Source organism: Athalia rosae, chromosome 6 (assembly GCF_917208135.1).
Source record: "Athalia rosae chromosome 6, iyAthRosa1.1, whole genome shotgun sequence".
NCBI classification, from domain to species: Eukaryota; Metazoa; Arthropoda; class Insecta; order Hymenoptera; family Athaliidae; genus Athalia; species Athalia rosae.
Window position 1 is genome coordinate 10,580,965 of NC_064031.1, and position 21,971 is coordinate 10,602,935.

Sequence of the window (21,971 nt, forward strand, 5' to 3'; positions counted from 1 at the left end):
TTTTTTGTGCGTAGTGTATTTTGGAGCAAGAAAATGTAATCAATAAATTTCGGTGATGATTTCTTTTGTTGAGAAGAAGAAAAAAAAAATTAACAACACCGCTGTCGAGAATTATAATTGTGTCAATTTAAAATTCTTGCTCGATCCGCAAAATCAATCCCAGTTAAATATAATATAATCGGAATACTGAACTGACTCTAAATTAGTTTTGTTAAAATTTCATCGGCACATGCAAAGCAATGCGCGCTCTTGAACCCAATGCGGGGTACTTATTTATTCGTTTATTTTAATTGTGGAATCTTTCGATTTTTCGTGTTTCAGTTATTTTCTATAAAAAGCAATATCTCGACTTCCTTACTAATATTTACTTGCTCTTTATCATATGAGTACATGAATTATTCGGAATATGGTTTGTGCTACATTCGCATACTTGGAGTGTCCCTCACAAATGTAATTTCTCGCGATCTGTGTGATGGTCATCGCAATCGCTAATTTGACTAAAAATTAAGACCTTCTTTTGCGTAACGACGTGCAGGTTCAAATATACTATTTCACGTCTCTTATTTAACCTGTAAATACCTCACATCGCTGACCATTGATAGAAAGATTCAAAGCTATCTACGTGCAGAATTTGACTAGCTTTACACGCAACGATCTGTTACGTTTCTCTTCGTATCTATTTGTTGGTAATTTTTTATATTCAAACCATTTTTCAAATGTTATCGCCATGTTTACCAAAAGATGGACATATTTTCATGGCTTGAACAAACATCATTATAAACGATATCTGAAAAATACATGTTCTCTCGCGTTTCCCAATAATCTTTGATGATTACAGGTAACGAAATTGTGATGGATTTTCATCCGGATATCGAAAGTAATTGAATCTTCAAATTCAAAGGTCACGTTTCGCGCATCAGTTTTTTCTCGCAAAGTGCAAGTTTTTTCTATCGAAGCGCGAGTTTCGTCCCGGAATACTAGTTCGAGTGAGCATCAGTTTTTGTCTGTAGACGATTATACATATATGGCGTAACTCTTTCCGCTCTGTACTGCCGTTATACTCTTCTCCGTTCCAGTAACTTGCGGAAAATGCGGAAAATTGCCGAGCGATTTATTCCATACCTGAGTCATGTGAAAATAAATAAAATAAAATAAAATAAAATAGAATGATTGAAGATCCACAGCCATCCCTGCCACGTGATCCGTCAATCAGTGAGGTATGTAGCCATTTACATATACCGCATATCACACGATGCCATTATACGGGATCCGACCGTCTAGGCGCGTGCCGCCGCTATACACCGCGATCCCAACGTGCTCCACGAAGTATAATCTCCGCGGGGTTTTCTCGACGCGGATTTACGTCGGACGAAGGAAATCCGCATACCGTTGTATGATCAGCAACGGAACGAAGCGATTCTCCTCACTGACAGAGCCTGCCGAAGGCGAAGGGTCTTTTAAGACCTCTAAACAGTCGAAGACGAGAGGGAGGGAAGGAGATAAAAAGACCGAGAGAGATAAGACGAGGGCGAGTTTGCCCATCCCGAGATCCCGAGGGCAGTAGCGTGTGCACCGCATCCGAGGGGGAAGAAAAAGAAGGAAGAACACAGGTCTTAAACGGGCGGACATCTACGAGCCGTGGAGGTATAACGTGGGTATATATATATATATAGGTGTATATAGGTGTGCGTGTATGCGCATAAGTTTCACGTATACAGGTATATCCATTTTGGTGAGGTGTGTGTGCGTGTACCGTAGAGCGCCCTCCCTACCCTACCTCGTCCTCTGGGCACCGGGGCTCCTCTTCACCCTTCGCCCTCCGGTTCTCCTCAGAGCTTGACTCCAAAGAGGATCGTCGACTCCGCGGCCGCGGTGAGCGGCGTCTCGTCGAGTCAGTCCGTACGCCGACTCCTCCGACTCGAGACAGAGGTACGAACCGCGGTTTCCATCGCATCCGCTATTCCAGCATCCGCACTCCAAAGTTTGTACCGTATCACAACTCGAATCACTCTATGCATCTGTTCGGTTCGACGCAAGTGATTTAATCAAGTTCAGTTGGATCGACGACTCCAGTGAGTTACAAGAGTGCGCCACCGTAAGAAAATGAAAGTCATCCTGAGATTTTACTACGAAATTTATTTTTGACACACCGTATCCACCCACGTCACACTTCGACAATCATCGAGATATTTCAAAGGAGGATCGAGTATCTGAGGAGCAACGCAGGTGAATAAATTATTCGTTCGTTAACATCTTCTGTACGTCATCGACATTCCTGAAACACCGAAGGAAAAAAACTTCGTAAAATTTTGTCGTCCTCTCAAACGCGATATATTTTCAAATCTGAATTCAAAATTATCCGATACTCGTCGATGTTGCGAGTCATTCCATTTCATCTGATCAGTTTTCACTCCACATCTACTGGTTAAAAAAGCGCGCGGCAAAAAACCAGGAGGTGGATGATCTTGTAATAATTGTGGGTGCGAAGGCCGGGCGTAAACTAAGGAGTAAGGAGGCATTGTCTTGCGCGGCGATAGCGAATACGAAATCCGGGCTCTTCCCCGACACGGGTGAACGTGTTATCATTTACCCGTGTGCGAAATATGTAGATCCGCCGTACACGTTATATACGTATAACGAGTCAAAGGTACTCGAGGAGACATGTGTTTTCTGTCAAAGTCAATTAACTCGTTGGTATATAACTACGTCAACAGTTTTCCGTACAACGCGGAGGCGTTTAATGACGCAATTAGCGAGGTACGCCGCCCTTACGCCGCCGAGGTACGGGTGTTTGGAACCGGAAACCGAAGGGAACGTACAACCGATACATCTTGAGGCTGATTTAATTGAATTGCCGGATTATATTTCACTATCTTTGCGGTTCGGTGATTCCGAATATATATACATACATACCTACGCACACACCGACGACGTCTATACGCTTACGGCGGCTATAAACGCGTCGTGGGGCCCTCGTGGCCCCCAAGCTCAAACGGAGATACGGAAACCGATGAGAAAACCACTGCGCGTGTCTCCACGAGGTCTGTAACTCGTGATCCATACGTTGTACGCACACCGTCGCTTATCCGTCTCCTCTCTGCATCGAGATAGAATGTCTATGTATGTACGTATATGTATGTATATATATAAAGTTGTCAGATGTACAACGCGAGGAGCTAATTGGCGTCCCGCGTTACCCACTCCGCCGTAGTTTAGTCAGGAAGAGGGAACTTTGCTTTGCTCGTTACTTCACGGTTGCAGAGTCTTTGGTACGCGAGAATTGTATACGTGTAACGTCTCAAGTTTCCAAATAATACATGTATACGTATACACGTAGGTGTGTAGTCCATACATCGAACAAATAAATAAATATCCACCCCGTTCTCGCTACGTAGGGGGCAACGAGGTGAAAATACAATGGTCGAGTGTATATCGGGTGATGAATTATGCGGTGACCTGACTGCCACGAGCTGAAAGTATTTTATTATTTGGATCCGTGAACCGTTGGTTGGTTGGGGGAGGGGGCAAACTTTTTATACAGCGTAAGTCGCGCGGGGCAGAAATTGAGGGGATTATATTCGTCGGCGCGCTTTATTTAACTTTCGTAAAGAGAGCGCGCTTGCAAGTTCTTGACGCTCGCGGCGCGCGTTTCCGTAGACGAGGACGTTTCGTAATCGCCTTTACATTGTGCGCTAACCCAACAGTACTCTTGAAGCGAGATGCGCGGTAAAAAGCCGAAAGAGGGATTTTTATTCGCACGATTATCAAACCCGCTGGTTAAACGGTAGATGATCGTTTATGTGTACGAGGTATATATGTATACGCACGGTACAGACATAATATATTTTCACACGTAACGGTGATATCGCATCAACTCGTCAATGTAATTTATACGACCAGCTGAGATCGTAAAAGAGTGTGAACTTGGATAAATTGATTGTACATGCGATGTAAAAGATGAGATGAAATAATACCGTGTCCGTGAATCGTTTGCGGTAACCGAATAGAAGGGGCGGTGTATTCGTGAAAAGAAAAAAAATGATTGATAATAAAAAATGAAGAAAAAATTGAAGCAATTTACATTCTTGTACGTATACACGCGTATAATAGCGTACCTTTTACAAAATCATAAAATGAAAGATAAATGAAGAGAAAAAAAAAAAAAATCTATCAACCGCGCGACGACAAATAAAAATAAATCTCTCATCGACGTCTCTTAAGTGCACGGGGAAAAATGGGGATCGAGGAAATTGTGACAACCCTATCGTTGGTTGTCGAGGTTCGTCGATCGGTAGTTCTCGATGTATACATATTTGTATATGGGTATACACGTGAATAAATCAAATTTATCTTTTTTGCGAATATAACGAGGTCCTTGGACTGAGATGTTCTCTCTTCCCTTCTTCTGCATCCGAATACTTATATGACACACGTTTCACGTTGCGTCGTCGTGCAGTGTCAAAAGAATTGAAGGAAAGAATCTTTTTCAATAACCACGCGAAGGTGTAACGAATATAGATACCGCTTTTTTATACATAAACGGAAAATCTGCTGCCGTTGTCGAAGAGAATCTGTTTTTTTTTTTTTTTTTCTTTACCTCTTCTCAAAAACTCTCCCGCGCATTTTTCCCCGATTAAAATCCCGCAGGAAATAACTCCCCATCCCCTTTCCTCGAGGTTTCTTCGTACTCTCCCATCCACCATTTTAGATTCGAATTTTAAATCTAGCATAAATAGGTATAGTGGATACCTATACACACCTTCACGGATAAAGGTATATATAATACATACCTTTGATACATGCAATCCCTCGTGTTTTAAATTTTAATCGGCCAATTCAAACACATTCTTTTAAAATTGACGCTCGCCCTTCAATTATATATATATATATATATATATATATCCATATAGTACTATACCTCCGCGAAGGGTGTAGGACAAACAAGAAAAAAGGGAGGGTGGATGGTTGGAGGGAAAGACAAAACAAGAACGAAGTAATAACGAAAGAAACATTGAGAGAAAAGAACGATAGAGGAAAAAATAATAATAAAAAATAAACCAGTCCTGGAAAGATCAAACCGGAAATGACCTCCGGTCTTTATTCGTTCACCTCCTCCTCCCTCCTCCCGCACCTCCTCCTACTCGTCCTTACTCGCCTACTCGCGTAATTGCCCAGGTGTTAATCTATGCACGCGACAATCGCGGGTATAAAAGTAAGCTCCGCAAATAGTATAAGTAATACGAAAAGTGTGTACGATCGGGCAGTTTATAAAACGAGCATTGGGTATGTCCATACGGTATAACATGCGTATACCATACGAATTTGAATAATTGCCTATTGCAACTCAACACAACAGGCCTGGAAGCTCGTACAACACGTCGCATCATCCTCTCGATTCAATCGTCTAAATTTTACACACGTACTCATCGCGGCGATGATGCATGCCTACGTATATGTATAACCATACACACAACTGACACACGCCGAACCACGGTTAAAAGTAAGCATAATCCTGGACGTCGTTCCCGAGGAGTCGAAGACCCTAAAGAGAGCTCTTCGAAGCTCCGCGTGTTCCGAGTGTGACGCGAATATATGATGTATATATGTAAGAAGTTAGGAGAACGCCGGGGTGAATTGGGAGGAGGGGGGGGGGGGGGAGGGGGAGGGGAAGATAGGAGGAAGAGCTCGATCGCGCGCTGGGGGTTCGGGGCAGACTTTGTATAATACGCATAAACAGCCTCGGTATTCGCTTTTACAAGTGACTCTCACCTGTATTCTTTCGCCACGCTTGCATTAGACGGTGTTCGATGTGCGCCGTGACACACCCGCGGTTCACGGTACACATACATACATACATACATACTTACATCGTCGACTCGAGTATCGTACGTATTGTATAAACTATACGCCCTGTACAGATGCGATACGATACGATACGAGGCGATACGGCGCGACGCTAAGTAACGGTAAAGACGAGTAGCTGCCTCCTCGGTATCGCCACCTTTCCGTCCTTCTTTCTCTCTCACAGGTTATTATATTTTAGCCACACCGCTCGTTTTATTCTCCGCTTCGTCCGATTACGATAATATTCAGTTGTGTAACATTTGTATTATACCGTACACGGATTTGCGCGCGAACAACTTCGAGTGTGGTCCGCGCCGATCAAAATCACTCCTCGGAATTACAGGCGTTCGACGATACACCCGCCCGACGCTTTTCGACGATGCTGCGCGTAGGTACCGCGGGTAGAGAGGTACCTGCGATATAATACAGCTGGTGTGAATTGTCTGGCATAAGCTGTACGACGTATACATGTACGTAAAATATGTACGCCGTATATTGTATACCTGGGGCATTATAGCGTGTATATCGAGGATGTCGACGGCGTACGTAGAGCGATAAAACGATGACAAAAAAAAAACAAAAAAAAAAAAAAAAAGGGAGTGAAATAAAAAAAAAAAAAAGAGCGAGGCGTAGCGTAAGAACTCCGAGAAAAGAAGGTAAAAGGTACAGTCGGGATGGAGCGGGCGACCGGGGGGGGGAGGGGACGGGAGTCTGCAAAAATTCGTGGATATATAACGCGAGATTTGCAAGGAACGTCGTATACGTACACCTGAATATGGTGTACGGGTACGTATATATGGGTATGCGTATTTTACATGCGACTATACAACGCGAGGCAGCTCGGGCGTAAAAGAGAAATAGAAAAAGATAAAGACGTGATGGCGGAGATGGAGATGGAGATGGAGATGGAGGAGGAAAAAAATGAACAAAGAGCGCGAACGTGCGGGGCCAAGCGGTTTCATTTTTTGACCGCAGACACAACGATCATTATACACAGTCTCTACGTGAAAGTCGAGTTCTTCTCCCTCCTCGTGAAACTTTAATCTATTAAACTCTGCATACGTACACACTTTTCCGTACAATTATTTATTTATTTATTCATTTATTTTTCTCTTTTTCTTTCACGCTCATATCAACGTTACCCGAACTAACATTTTTTTTTGTTTTTTTTGTTTTTTTCTTCTTTCCTACGCGCCTAAAAAATAAAGAAAAATAAGTAAATGTAACGGAAAATAAGAAAAAAAAAAAAAAAAAAAAAAATTGGTTCGCCCCCAGGGCTGGGGGTATTCTTGATCTAATAATATATAAGAGACGATCGATCAAATTCCACTCTCTGAACATCTTCGCATATAATTATCTTTCAGGATGAGTAGAAGACCAAGGGAGTGAGCGAGAGTAGCGGGAAACGGTCTGTGTGCGACGAGGCGGAGGAAATCTATATCTGCGCGGGGGAAGAAAGTTATACAGGAGATCGCTGTATCGCTGGGGTCTAAGAAGATATATTACACGTATATCTGGCATCGGACCGGGCGAGAGGAAAAAGGCGAAAAACGAGAGGAACGTGAAGATTGGATAATAAGGAACGGGGGAAGCGAGATATGGTGGTCGAGTGGCTGTGTCCGGGATTGCGGCCCTCCGGTCGCCGCAGGGCTCGCCTTCTACACTGCAAGGTGATCCTTCTCGATGAACACGAACTAATTCAGGACGTGCTGGTAAGAAGCTATACACACCACATCCCATTCCTTGTAACAATATCAATCGTGTATTAGAAACTCCGCTGATTTCTATCGATCGCACGATAAATCTTATAACTATCTATCTATACATCCGTATTATTCCGTTAATTTTTACTCCTGTATCGTAAGAAAAAATTCATTTCAGTCAATGAAGCAACGTCTACAGTAATAACCCTTCGCGGCGGATGTAGTAGAAATGCACGGTTATACATGTATGTATACAGTATATGCCGCTGCTACCGCGTTACCCAGAAACCCTGATGTGAGCTTATTTTCCGTCAATTACTCGCACGCGAAATCCTCCCGTGTATACGCAGCCCCTCCTTCAAAGGCAGAAATCTCAAAAGAAATTCGATTTCAACCCCGGCGATCGGTAGCCCGGTAATCCGTCAGTCATCCACATCACTGCGGGTCTCATCCAAACCCGCAATTATTTATACACCGATACCTGCATAACTCTGCGGTCGTTGCGGTAAACGATATTATATTTTACCACCCTCTTCTCGTCCTTTTTCTTCTTCTTCTTCTTCTTCTTCAACGTTCGAAATGCGCGAATTGAAACGAAAAAGATGAAGAATACGAATTTAAATTAAGCGATACAATTATCGTACGAGTATACACGTCCAGTGTATATACGGAGATACTCGATCTTCGGATATCAGCCTCTTCGCAACCTTATTTCTTCACTTTTTTCCCTCCCTTCCCTCCCCCTCCCCACCCCACTCTAATTTCTGGTTCTTCTCCGGATGCGCACGGACGGACAAACGGAAGAACCGAAGACCGAGGAACGCGCGGGGATGCCCCGGGCCAGCGAGGAACGTTTGCGGTGTTATTAGCCGATACACCAAAATTGGAAGCCGCCGGCGCCGGCGAGACTATCGCACGGGTATTCCGATTCACTCTCTCCCTCCCTCCCTCCCCCTCTCTCTCTCTCCCTCTCTCCCCAGGCGTACGGGACGCTGACGTTCGTATGCGCTCGTTGAACGCATCCGTTGAATGCATTTTAACGGACACCTACCTACGCACACGTGTAACTACCCGAAACTGGAAAATTCGAACGAGTTCAACGATATCGAAGTGACTGTCAAAAAAATTCCAAAACGCGTTACGGTCCAAAGGTTCGAAGCGGGATAAAAAGTGACTCACTTCTTCTTCGGCGTGTACAGCCCGAGGTGAAGGTGCGGGATATATTCGAGCACGAAGTAATAATTCACCTGGCGTAGTAGAGTTGTAATCAGAGACTTCAGGTCCGGTTCGTAATGCCAAATCGTTAATGGTTCAGGCGATAACATTCGGGTGGTAGAATTGGTTTTTATGTATCGTGTTTCGCTTTAGGTACTTTTGTTGTACCATCGGACCTGACGATCCACCGGAACTAGAAACGGATAAACTTTAGGGGGGGTGGAGGGTAAAAGCGTACGGAAAAAAATCACGCAGGTATACGCGCAATTGTATAACGCGCGTGAATGAAAAAACGCTTCGAAAATCGGAGTCGGAGTCGGAGTCTGACCGAGCGGCACGTAGTTCGTGGGGAACCCCTGTAAATATTTCATCCGCACAATTAAGTCCGAATAAAGGGAGGAGTCGATGGGGGGGGGGGGGGGGCAGGGCGATTCCCACGATAACCAGGCCTCGGATTGATTCTCGTTTATAGCGCATCGCGAACGGCAAACCAAATGATGTCTGAATTTAAAACTGGAATTCCATTCGCCGATACAGAGAATTTTTTTTCGGGGGTAGCGGATCCCGAGGTATCGCGTAAACGGCTGTATATGTAGACAAGGGCGAAGAGGTGAAAAATGAAAGCGAGACACGTGTAACTATCTTAAAATTGTTCGACGCACGCGAACCGCTTCTAGAACGCGACGAAGACGAAGACGAAGACGAAGACGACGACAACAACGACGATGATGATGATGATGATGATGATGGGGCGCCTTACCTTCCGACGACCCCATCGCCCGGCTTTCCTCCAAGCTGTGGGTACATCGACTCTTGGGCGTACCCCGTAGAAACTAGAATAAGGACGGAGGGGGGGTCTGTAATACGCACAACAAAAACAAGATGTAGAGATACCGCTTCGAGCGAGATCGCTTCTTGTGGGTTCTTCGGGTTCTTCGTATATATACTTCTCGTTCTTATTTTCCCCCCCGTTTACCGATCGCAGTTTCCGCAGTTCAATCGGATCCTGTCCCAGCTGAGAACGAGAGAAAATTTCATTTCGCAAATCTTTCTCTCGCACGAAATTGCCATTCTCATACAATACGAAAAAATTTGTCGCCTCGCGCGCGTTCGCCTACGCACTCTACTCTGCACGTAAAACGGGAAACGCGACGAAAACCCCGGCATTTAAGAGTGTACGCTACGCACTCTCGTGGTACGACGAGGGTGGACAAGGATGAGGTCGAGGAGGCGCGCAGGTTCATACAACGTCGGATATTCGAACGGGGGCATCGGTATGTGCGTCGCGACTCGATCCACGCGGTAAGACCTTTTGTTGTTAACTATATTCAGCCGTATACATATTCCATCGAGTCGCTGCCGTTTACGTCGTTGACTTTGCTTTTGCTGCTGCTGCTGCTGCTGCTGTTGTTGCCGCGTTGACGACCAAAGAGACGCTCCCTCGTCACGTTCTCTCGGTCGGGCGCGCGCGCCAAGGCACCCGCGCACCAACGCGACTGAAAGAGAACCGTGGAGAATATTTAAAGGGAACGAGAAGAAAACCACCGGGGAACGTAGCGGGTAGTATCGATATCCACGCACATTTTACAGAGAGAGAGACGCGTACCCGTACACCGTGCGTATCGCCGCACATACGTGAAAAAATAACGCGCGTCATCGCATCGAAATTTCTCCATACGAATGCGCGTAAGCGACGTGTGCACCGCAGCCACACTCACGGTGGGCACGGTGGAAGGAATGCCCGCGTAAGTACGTACGTACGCGCATGTGATGATGCGTGTCTCTACACAATATCCACACCGCGCACACACACGTGCTCAAGTATGTACGACGTACAGGAACGTTTGCGGGAAGGTAGGAGGATACCTGTAAGAACGCGTTGAACGGAATACATTATGTAAGTGATGGAAACGCGTAAGGAACGTGCGCGCGCGCGGTTATATGGAAATTGAAAGAAAAAAGAAGAAAGAAAGAAAAATAAAAAGAAAAAGAAAAAGAAAAAAAGGTGTACTGAAAATGAATATAAAACAAAAACGTTCGCAGCGGCAAAGAGGGCTCTTCGGCGTTGCTCACCGACTCACGAATGCCACGAGTTTCTGATGCCCCGGCGCGCGGTATCCGCTCGCCGGGGACCAGGGAATCCGGATTCTCGGGGTTCTGTACACCTACTCGCGTACTCGCGAAACCTACGTGCGCCTTATACCGTACCCCACCCATACGTTGACCGCCGCGGAATAATCGCGGTTACACACCGAATGCCGATCCGACGCCGCGATTCCCCGACGCGGCTGAGGTGTACGGCGGAGGAAGTTCCCCCGTGCACGCGCCCCTCTCGACGGAGAGAGAGAGAGAGAGAGAGAGAGAGAGAGAGAGAGAGAGAGAGAGAGAGAGAGAGGAGGAGGAGGAGGACGAGCACTCGGAACAAAGCGAAAACGATCGCCGAAAGTGCGAGGGACGTAACTCGGCACTCTCGCGTTTATTCCTCCGACGCTTCCGTCCTCTTACTCCGAGAATCGCGCGTGCTAACCTTTTCGGGAAAAATATCGCTCTATCCGTAATATTACGACGCGGAGCTGAAGGGATGGATATCCGCGTAAATATATCCGACGCCTCGCCTACCGCACCGCGTCCGGAAAATAAGATCGGAACCCTTTCCCCCTCGACTCTACTTTTACGTTTATTATTATCATTGTTATTATTGTTATTGTTTTTTTTTTTTCTTCTTTATTTCTCACATTCACCGCGCAAAGTACCCGTACTGGTTCCGCACCACGCGCAACATTTATATATAGGTGGATATTATACCCACGTATACGCGCCGCGTGTGGGTCTTCTTATTCCCTTTCGAGGAGTGGATCAGACACTTAACTCGGGATACGCCGGCTACCGGCTTCCGCGGTGCCGCTATACGCCAGTGGTAGCGGGGGCGAAATTGAAATAAGGAGAAAAAGAAAGAAAAAAAAAAGAAAAAAAAAAAGTAACAACGTTGGTAAATGTGCGTCACGGACCGACCGGCTCGCCCTGTGGGAACCGGAAACCGCCGATTTTGATCTCATAACGTAAGTGTAGTAGATATACGGGAGTGCGCATAGAGCGAACCGCGGGTTGCCCCGCTCCTGCGTAGGGTAGGGTACGACTACGGCGATATACGTAACGAAACACGCGATCGCGACTGTATATAGGAATTACGCGAGTCGAATAACCTTTTTTACTCGTTCGTAGGTTTTTTTTCCGAATCCGGGGGGGGGGGGGGTGGGTGGAGCGGGGCTGTACCATCCAGTAGCGGCGGTATTAAGGCGTAACGATTCATAATGCGCTTTTGTTCGGTGTGTAACTACGACGAGCGATGCACCGCGCCGATGAACTAACTAACGCTCACCTGGAAAAACAGTCAACGAACCTGCTACGCTTATACCGTCGAACTCTACTCGCCGGTGAATTGAACCTCTGCGTAAACTTAAAATACATACAATCCGTGTATAAATTTTTCCACGCGAAAGTAAACAATATAAATGAATGTACTCTGGTTATTGCATTAATCAAACTTTGTATGATAAATAAGGTGCGACGAAGCTCGTGGGTTGACTATTGCGATGGGGGGGGGGGGGGGGAGCCCCGACTAAATTGCCAATTTTGAGGCAAGGAGACGGGGGGCGTAGTTACCCCCCCGCGGGATATGAAAGCAGCCGCTTTTCCGGCAATGTTTCGTCGAGCTTTTTCATTCCCTCGTATCTTTCGTCCCGCGAACTTATACCTTGTTTTTAACATCCGCAGACCTCCAGCCTGGGACAGGAACTCCTCGACCGGGTATTCAGGCACCTCAATCTGCTCGAGACCGCGTATTTTGGACTACGCTATCTGGACCACGAGAATCAAACGGTAAGAATAAATCGATAATTATAAAGATCGCTTTGATCTCGTGGCGAGCTCAAGCGGGAACATCCCACGTATCGCTCGGATATCCTGCTACCGTACAAAGTTACAAAGTGAAGTCAGCTGCGCTAGACGTTTTAATTGAATTTGTAAACCGGTGTTGAGGAATTCTTCATTTTTCCCTATTGAAATGCAGGATGTGTAATTCCTGCGGATGAATAATATAACCGTGAGCAAATAACGATCATATATATATATAGATTATTATTGACCGGAAACTTCTGCTACGAGTTTAATATCCGGTTCTCTTAGAGAGGGCAAGATAAACCTCGTCGTGTTTTCAGAGGTCCTTGGCTAATGCTATATATGTATAGCGTCTACGTACAAATAATTTTTAAAATAATCAATGTACAACGATTGATTATCCCGTGTCTACGGATCAACGAATCCAATGTATAATCCTCCGATTTGATTAATTGTCATCAACGTTTTGTACATCAGCAATGGTTGGACCCGAGTAAAAAGATTGGAAAGCAGCTAAAGAATCAAGGTGGAAACGGCGACGCTAATCCGGACGCTCCCACCCTATATTTCGGGGTCAAATTTTACGCCGCTGATCCTTGCAAGCTCGTCGAAGAAATTACTAGGTGAGTGAAGATGAATAATTGGGGGGAAAAAAGCTGCGAACAATGTAGATGAAATATCTGCTTAGAAACCGAGGGGGAAAAGAAAAAAAAAAGAAAGAAAAACACGCGAAAAATTGAAATTAACGTCCCGTTGTTTTTAACTCATATTCATCGACGTTGAAAATTTTTTGATACGGAAATACGAAGAAGAATTAAATGCGCCCCGGCCGGGGGGAGGGGAGGGGGGAGGGGGGGCGGACGTATAAAGCAAGAAAATATAAGGGCGGAAAATGACGCGGTGCTGCTGGCAAAGTTTTGGTCCATTAGCAGTTTCGCGCGGTAATAAAGACGGGTCGTTGTTACTGTGATTATTATTTAAAAGCGAACCCTGCGAGCTCGAAGCCGCTGCGTCCTTATGATCGTGATAAAAGCTCGAGCACGCCATACCTATAGACCTTCGAGGGTAAATTTCGCGGATTTCGCGGTCGCGGACAGAGCGAGCCTCCTTCGCTTTCGTACACCTGTATAAGATCTAGGGATTTTTGTAGGTGTGTAGTACCCGTATGTGTGTATGCAGCCTCTTTTCATACCAACCGGAAACGAGATGAACAAGAGATACGAAGGAGAGATATGAACTGTATGAAAAGGGATTAAAAATTTGTTGAAAATTAAAGAGGGTAAAGAGACTCCCCGTGTACCGTATCAGGTGGTACTGCGGCTAAAAACGATCTATATGCAAATGCACGGTTTACGATGTGTTCAGACACAGGTATATATATATATAGGTATGTATATATTATACATATGAAAGAGCGGTACTCGCGGTATGCACGATGAGAATTCACGTTTCAAACTGTAACGTGTATAGGTATATGGGTATATATATGGATATAAAATACTCGTAGACCGATTTTTCAACAGGGGCAAAGGTTGGTAAGGTGTATATAGTACGGTGAATTATAATATATATAAAATTCCGAACGAAATGAGAATTTAAATAGTCGTTTCGCGTGTAGTTTGAAATTAAATTTTTTGTTTTTTTTTGGGGAAATAATATAATATCTAGATGTGCAGGCTAGAGGCACCATTCGCGTTCCGTGGATACGAGACGTGTAATACGTATACGTACGTATATACGTGGAATCGTTTATCGAGGGATACGGGATGATAGAAATAGGAAGATGAAGATGAGGAGGGAACGAATATGTAGCAAAGCGGCTTATTGGACGGCCGGTACAGCCCGTGTATAGGGCGGGTCAAGTGGGGAAGAAATATTTCGTATTTGGCCCAAGGCTTAAAGGCTTACTCACGGAGGCTGCTGCAGCAACGGCAACGGCAACGGCAACGGCAACGGCAATAGCAACGCCAGCAGCCGGACCCTAGCAATTAAGTCCGCAGACCAATTACTGACCCGAAAATGAAAATTATAGACCCCCTGGCATTCCGGAGGTTTAAAATCTACCATTTCTGAGTCTTTCCTCCTACAAAGAAGTCCAGATTACAACCTGCTACGTGTTTTAACGCATACAATACATTAATACTCGGGTTATACGTACCTACCCATAGGTATACCCCACCCGAAGCTCGACTAAACGCTCCGGGGCTCTTCGGACCCCGTCATACATACCTAGAATGTAATCCTCATACTTCGTTGTATACTACTTACGTTCGTACCTACTCCGGTCCAGTTAATTCGCCAGAGGCTCTATCCGTACAGACTATACAGAGTCTCCGAAGAGCACCTCCGAAACTTACCAACGTAACCTTAGTTTTTCTCTTCATTTTGCTTCTTACTCTGCACTTTAATTATCATACGGCGTTAAAAATATATAATCCCTCGAAACTTCGACTCTGTTGTACCTACCGCACGCATTAATCACAGTTGGTGTACTTTGTACGCGCTTAACTTCAACTGACAATGATAATCATCGTACGTGTATGCTGAAATAATGAAGAAAAAAAACTTATATCATCCTCTCTCGTTTCAGGTATCAATTTTTTCTACAAGTGAAACAGGATATCCTGCAGGGTAGACTTCCGGTATCTTTCGATTTGGCTGCTGAGCTCGGTGCCTACGTTGTACAATGTAAGAATTGATCGATATACATTGATTTTTCAAGATTCTCCTCTTCTTCTTCTTGTACGTGACAATTTACGCAACAATTGTACAATAACAGCCGAGTAGACTTTTTTTTTATTTTTCCTTTTCGTTTTCTTTTTTGTTTTTTCTTTGGTTTCGTGCACTCTGCAATTATACAACAGCTTCCAATTAGAGCTGCGATCACGGCGGGACGTTCTCCTCCGGTTCGATTTATCTCTTTTTTTTTTTTTTTTTTACTTTTTACTAACTTTTTAGTCGTCCCAACGCCCCTCGCCATACCGCAGGTATACAGATGCTGCCGATGTCGCGACACGAGCCAACAAATTTTTAGCATTTTAATACCCCCGTTTTACAGGTTTTACCGATTATCACCTCGGCTCAGTTCGGACAACTGAATCAGCGCGGTTGGGATCGTTAACGTTTCCCCTCATCGTTCGCGCCTCATTTTATACCGTATTTCAACTTCTAAAAATATACCAATTTGGCCAATAATACCGTTATTGCAACTCCTATCTATACGGGATGTTATTCGAACTTGAATAACCCGCGATCAAGACCAACTCCGCTTATTATATACCTATCCATTTGACACGCTTCGGATGAAATAATATTAATTGCCTACCTTTCTTGCTTATTATTATATTTATTTTCCAAACGCGTGACCGTATTACCAATTAACCGCTCCGTTAACGCCTCTGAGATATATATATATATATATATATACGTTACGAGCTTACGATATTGCTATATTTATATTTGATACGGTCGATGCGGGACCAAGTATCGCGGCAGAAGAACGAGCTGGATACAAAAAAAGAAATGGATACGCCTGGGCTTCGGAAATTGCAGGATATGGGAGCGCCGCGATTATTACTCTTAATCTCCATTATGTACCTGTCGTGTCCTCACCTACCCGATAAATTGAAATCGTGTACATTTTAAAACCGAGACGAGTACGAGCCGGAAATTTAGTCAACGTAAAGTTTGCTACTAATTTTCAGACGTTCGACATTACAATATTGTAAATAACGTAAAGAGCTATGCGAAGATCGGTTAATTGTTAAATCATACTATTATCGGGGATCGCGAGGTGCAGGAACGGCATCACGGGCATCCGTTCCGACCAATTATTTATTGACTCGCCTCGAGTGCAGCGAGTATATTACATTATACCATTAATTTGTACACATTTATACCGATGTATTCGTACGCGTGTTACATATACAATACAGATATGCCTGTGTGTCTATAATGCGGAATAAATTGAGACGCGATCTCCTCAGCTCTTTCTGTGTGTTGCGTTTTATAATACCGGTACCACGAGTGGTTTAATTATACGGTAGGAAGTTACTACGAACTCCGGATGCAAGTTTAAGTAAAATAATTAATAGAAAGAGCTGAGATTTACGGTCAAGTACACTGAGAAATATTCGTTTTATAAACTTACGTAACTTTTTCACTTACTTATCATCATTATTTTCCAGTTATTCATCTTCGATCGTATTTGTTTTTTTCATTCCTTTTTTGTCGTAAAATTTAGCCGAACTCGGAGACTACGACTTGAGAAGGCACTCGACGGGATACGTCACGGAATTTCGTTTCTTGGCCAACCAAACGACCGAACTGGAAACGCGGATCGCCGAACTTCACAAAAGTCTCGTGTAAGGAAAGAAATATATTAATAGTATTCTAGATTCAAATGTTACGCGACGTATTTGCGTGAAAAGGTAATATTTTTCTACGAGAAAACGTACGGTATAGAAATGAAGTAATTTGAATCTAAATACACGTTCAACGAAGTAACGAATTATGGTAATTCCGAACTGAAAAGAATCTTTGCAGAGGTCAACTTCCATCGGCCGCGGAGCTCAACTACCTTGACAAGGTCAAATGGCTCGAGATGTACGGCGTTGATCTCCATCCAGTTCTGGTACGCAGTAATCAAATGGATTACATACAATCGATCAATTTAAATTACTGTTTCCTCGGTCGCATTATTAATCTTTCTCGGTGATCCCCTTTGCAACAGGGTGAGGACAACGTGGATTATTTTTTGGGCCTAACACCGAGCGGCATTATAGTTTTAAGAAACAAGAACAAAGTCGGCAACTATTACTGGCCTCGTATCAACAAAATATATTACAAGGTATGTACAACTATTTCTTGCGCAACCGCAATCTTCCACCAATTGATCGCTCAATTATTTTTCTCCGATTCACGGTATAATTTAGTTGTAAAAATTTCTAAATTTTTTTTCGCTACGTTCTCTCGTCATTTCGTTGCTCGATATCCTTTACTTTTTTTCTCTTTTTAGTTTTTTTTATCTATTTTTCACCCATAAACGTTTCCCCGGGGGTGCAAGTGTAATGTCTAGTTTCCGAGGCAATATAAAAGAACCGTTCCGCGTTTGGTGCTGCACGCTTGTATAGTTTGTAGTACTCGTAACAACAGTGATTAAAATAATGGGACGTAGGGCAGGTACTTTATGCTGCGAGTAAGCGAAAAGAACTCGGACGAGCGAACGCACGGTTTCGAAACGCCTTCCCGGGGCGCCTGCCGTCATCTTTGGAAGTGCTGCCTGGAGCACCAAGCTTTCTTTCGTCTGATGGCCACCGGACCGCCCCCCCTAAGTCCGTATTCCCGTTTCCGATCCTACAGCCCCCCAAACTCGGCATCCGAAAAGCACTCCGGAGTCAGAATCAGAAATCCTGCTCCTGCTTTCCAAAGAACTCCGAGTAGAAGAGCGCAGAGGCGCGTCGTAGAAGGACAGGAAATGGCTGGCCCTTTCCTCGAGGTCCCGTCGCCGATTCCGGTCGATTCTCTACCCCTTCCGGTATCCGGTATCTCGACATCGAACGCCAATAATAATTCTCAACAAAATACTAGTCCCCGGAGCACAAGGAGCACGAGAAGTGCACCGTGGACGCAGAGTCAGCCCCGAGGACTCTACACATCCTCTAGTCCCCGTTCCGTACGATCCGCTGGAACAGCGCCTGCGGTGAGAGCTCTTTTTCAATAAACTATTCAGGGATGTTTTTCGCACCGTGAACCTCACCACTAAATATACGGGTTGCGTATATATTTTTTTTTCACAGCTCTTGAGCAGACTCCAACGGAGAAGCAGCTCCGTGGAGAGTCAGAGTTCGGGAGACAGTCACAGTCGGGGCGGTCATAGACGGAGAAGTCACAGCCACAGTCATAGTCATCGAAGGCACAGCCGACACTCTGACTGCGAATCCGAACTGTCCAGGGGCTCGGATTCCAGATCCGGACACAGGAAACATCGGAGAAAGCACCGAAGCTCACGAAATTCCAGGTGGGTACGGACTGGCGACATTCGTATTGATTCTATGCAAAACTATTTCTTTTATGATATTTCATTTTCGCAGGCATGAATTGGTGGATTCCGAGCCTCAGTGGAGGGAAGCGCAACGAAGGAAGGGCGAGGGTGTTCAGAGAGCCGTGGTAAGAGTCAATTCCGACATCTGTGTTATACGATTTGCAAGATTGTGGGGATACTTTTAGCTAAAATTTGGTATAACGTTGCGCTTTTTCTTCATAATCTAACGTTTGTCAGGTGGTGAGTCATACCGAGCCCCGCAGAAGGCACAGGAGCAGGCACAGGAGTCCCTCCTCGTCGCATAAGCAACATTTACCCGATGAACTGCGAAAGTAAGACACCATAGCCGATAAACATTTCGTGGCTTTCCGTATACGTCAGACTATCACCTCTGTGCTGATTATATCTCGTGAAATCCTGCTACACAGAATATCTGAGAATTCGATGAATCCAATGTTGATGAATATTTCCAGGCATTTGGAGTTTGGTTTGATCGACACGACAGGGATGAGTGAGCAGCAGAGACGAGAGATCCCTTACACGATTGTACAGTCGCAATCCGTTCTTCAGTCTTCCCAAACCCCTCCGATATCACGTATGGAGGATGTCGATGCGACCGCTCTCCCTAGGTACGATGATATCAAGACAAGCTGCGTTCTTCATGGCCCCCCTCTCGAGGACGAGACGGGATCCGTAGTCATTGTTTAATGTTTAAACTTTATAGATATATCATACTTATTATAGGCGATCGTCTCGTTTTGTTTTGTTTAATTGCATGTCTTTTTATTTATTTCAAGCATGTATACACATTGTCTAAGCATGCCCCCTATTTATTCGAAGCATGAGTCCGTTAATAAATCACTGATTAACAGCTTGACGCACCTGTTTATTTTATTATTTCCCGGCTACAGGCAACCTTTGCTGCTTTGCCGCGACGAGAAGAATGACAAATATTTTATGTATTTTGTATCTCTGTTACCTCGACGAATTCTCCAGGCCTAGATTGTCAACAATTAAATTTCAGAACGAACTTCGGATCGCTTGGCGTGAGAGAGAGAGGAAGAGACAGAAGAGGCGCTCATCATATTCGCGATGGAAGTTATAACTTAGCTACTTCGAGGTCTGCAGGGCGTATTGATTCAAAGCATTTCTGTGCTAGAAACGAGTATAATTCCAGGAAGGAATTTGACTATCGTCATAATGCCAGAGTATTAATAGGCAATAATATCGACAGTGGACTAGGAGAAAGCACTCCTCAAGACTTTTCGAGTTGCTGTTCAAGTTCAGCGGGCAGCACCAGAATGACCAGAGTTGTACGTATTTATAAATGTATTCATTCACCCCTGTATACACTTCTATTCTGATTTGATCGAACTGCCTGCTGTGTGTGACGCCATAATTTCGAAAAAATTTATATCGAATTCACAAAGCGTTCGAAAAAACAAATTAAATTTTTGCCTATAAATATGAATTGAAAAATAGCGATAATCAACTATTGGCATGTGGAATAAACGGAGAATGAACCCTAGCTAAAATTGTAGACCATGGTGAAAATTTTCTGTGTAGTAGTTCAGTAAAATGGTCTTTCTTTGGCATAGCAACAAAAGCAATTTGGGGGAGAGGGACGCTATGATCTGTCTTCAAATCAAGAAATCTACCCTCCTGCTGACGCAACTTTGGACGCGGTTCTTCAGCCCATTATATCGTAAGTTTCTTTCTTTGCCTGAGCTTTTCTGTCAAACAATTCTCCTACTTTCAGCAATGAATATTAGAAAGGAGTAATTGTGGTATTTCTTTAGCATTGAAAAAGGGTTTTGCAAGGAAAGTGTGACTGTATCTATCGCATGTAGATCTTTAGTTCACATCGATTATCCAATGATTGACAAGTATCTCCTAATTGTTGCAGAACTTTGACCCGCCGTCACAAGAGCAGACCGAAATGAGCACCGAGCTTTGAGTTCAAAAGAGGAGGAGGTTCTATGCACATATGTACATTAGAAATATGCTTTTTGTATATCGATAAATCGAAACTAAGCAGAATCAAACATAATATGTATATGAAGATTTGTTACACATGCGACAAAATTTATAGCTGATAGAATTTCTGTGAACATGTTTTTATTTAAAAATATATTCTTATTGAAATAAATATCAATTATCCTTAGACGCCATATGCCGCATTAGATTGCCTATGAATTTCTCCATCTTTTTCAGATCTTGCGCAATCTCTGTTTTGTATTGCAAACACTGTAAGAAAAAAGAAAAAAGTTTTACCGTTCATAGGGTGGAAGCCATTGGAATTGGGTTCAGGATGTTCTTTCTCTCACCGTTCTGTCGTCTGTGAGCTTCAGGCACAGGGTACCTTTGTTATGGGAATATTTCATCGAATAGCGTGCCTGAAAAAATAACAGAAATAGTGAAGGAAATTACAAAAAGAAGATCGTTCAGTTATCGTGAATGTCAAACAGTAATTTCAATCAATTTCAGAAAACAGCTGGTTGATGACAGAGGTATAGGTTAGGTGGAGGATGATTATTGATGAATGCGTTTGAATTGTTGACAAGGTGTCGATTTTCAGTGAAGGTAAATTGGTTTGATAGAATATAGGGGTGGATTCGAAAAGCTCGAATAGACGTTTGAAAGCATGCTAACCTTTATTGGATCCTGGAGATATAACCTCTCTGCAACCTTTTCAAATTCCTCCCATGATTTCATATACGTCATCGCTGATGCCCTGGATCTTATTTATACGTGAAGAACACGTATCTATTAATTCGACAAAACAGATCACTGCCAAAACTCCGAAACACACGATTTGAAGGACTCAAATCAACTGCTTAAATATTAAACCAGTGTCAAGTACAAAATTGAAACGTACGACACTTGTTGGATACTGTACTGCGGCAAAGCCTGCGGGACACTGAAATCCACTGATATCTGCGTTACGCCCACAGTGGAGACCACTGGTGGCACTCGTGTCAATAACAGCGAAATCGAAACATCACGACTGACGTCGGGCAATCTTCTAGGGGTAGAACCGAAGGGTAGTTTGAGTTGCATATAACTAGGCTCAAACTGAGGATGATTATTGGGGATGGAAACAAAGAATTTTTGCAAAAAAATCGTTAGGGTCGTGCGCGCATTTACGATCCCATAATTTCAATTTGAAAATCGTAAACTCTTCCATCACACCTATGTAACTAGAAAATGCCTTGATGCCCTGTCGGATTTTCTCAAGCATAACTTTGGGTCCCAGGAATCGCCAAAAA

At 44.0% G+C, this 21,971-nt stretch overlaps 2 protein-coding genes across 5 annotated transcripts; one reads left to right on the forward strand and one right to left on the reverse strand.

Annotated features, from left to right (window-relative positions):
* Nucleotides 1–1,263: 1,263 nt before the first annotated feature.
* LOC105688826 (band 4.1-like protein 4) lies at nt 1,264–20,803 on the forward strand. 4 transcript variants are annotated; one of them, XM_048657600.1, is made up of 16 exons: nt 1,264–1,644; nt 7,209–7,556; nt 12,537–12,641; nt 13,137–13,282; nt 15,250–15,347; nt 16,903–17,023; nt 17,205–17,292; nt 17,392–17,508; nt 17,836–18,360; nt 18,458–18,678; nt 18,752–18,827; nt 18,940–19,034; nt 19,176–19,331; nt 19,727–20,015; nt 20,301–20,407; nt 20,609–20,782. In XM_048657600.1, exons 2-16 carry the CDS (start codon nt 7,443–7,445, stop codon nt 20,643–20,645), a joined length of 2,295 nt encoding a protein of 764 aa, XP_048513557.1. In that variant the 5' UTR covers nt 1,264–1,644; nt 7,209–7,442; the 3' UTR covers nt 20,646–20,782. The 4 variants fall into 4 exon arrangements, with proteins under 4 accessions (XP_048513557.1, XP_020709600.2, XP_048513558.1 ...); XM_020853941.2 differs by lacking the exon at nt 1,264–1,644 and adding an exon at nt 1,758–2,226; XM_048657601.1 differs by lacking the exons at nt 1,264–1,644; nt 20,301–20,407 and adding an exon at nt 1,759–2,226 and having other exon boundaries at nt 20,609–20,803.
* Nucleotides 20,804–21,646, reverse strand: LOC105688823 (signal recognition particle 9 kDa protein). Its single transcript, XM_012405373.3, has 3 exons — nt 21,355–21,646; nt 21,030–21,098; nt 20,804–20,949 (listed from the first exon to the last, which is right to left on the reverse strand). Exons 1-3 carry the CDS (start codon nt 21,424–21,426, stop codon nt 20,854–20,856), a joined length of 237 nt encoding a protein of 78 aa, XP_012260796.1. The 5' UTR covers nt 21,427–21,646; the 3' UTR covers nt 20,804–20,853.
* Nucleotides 21,647–21,971: the final 325 nt, after the last annotated feature.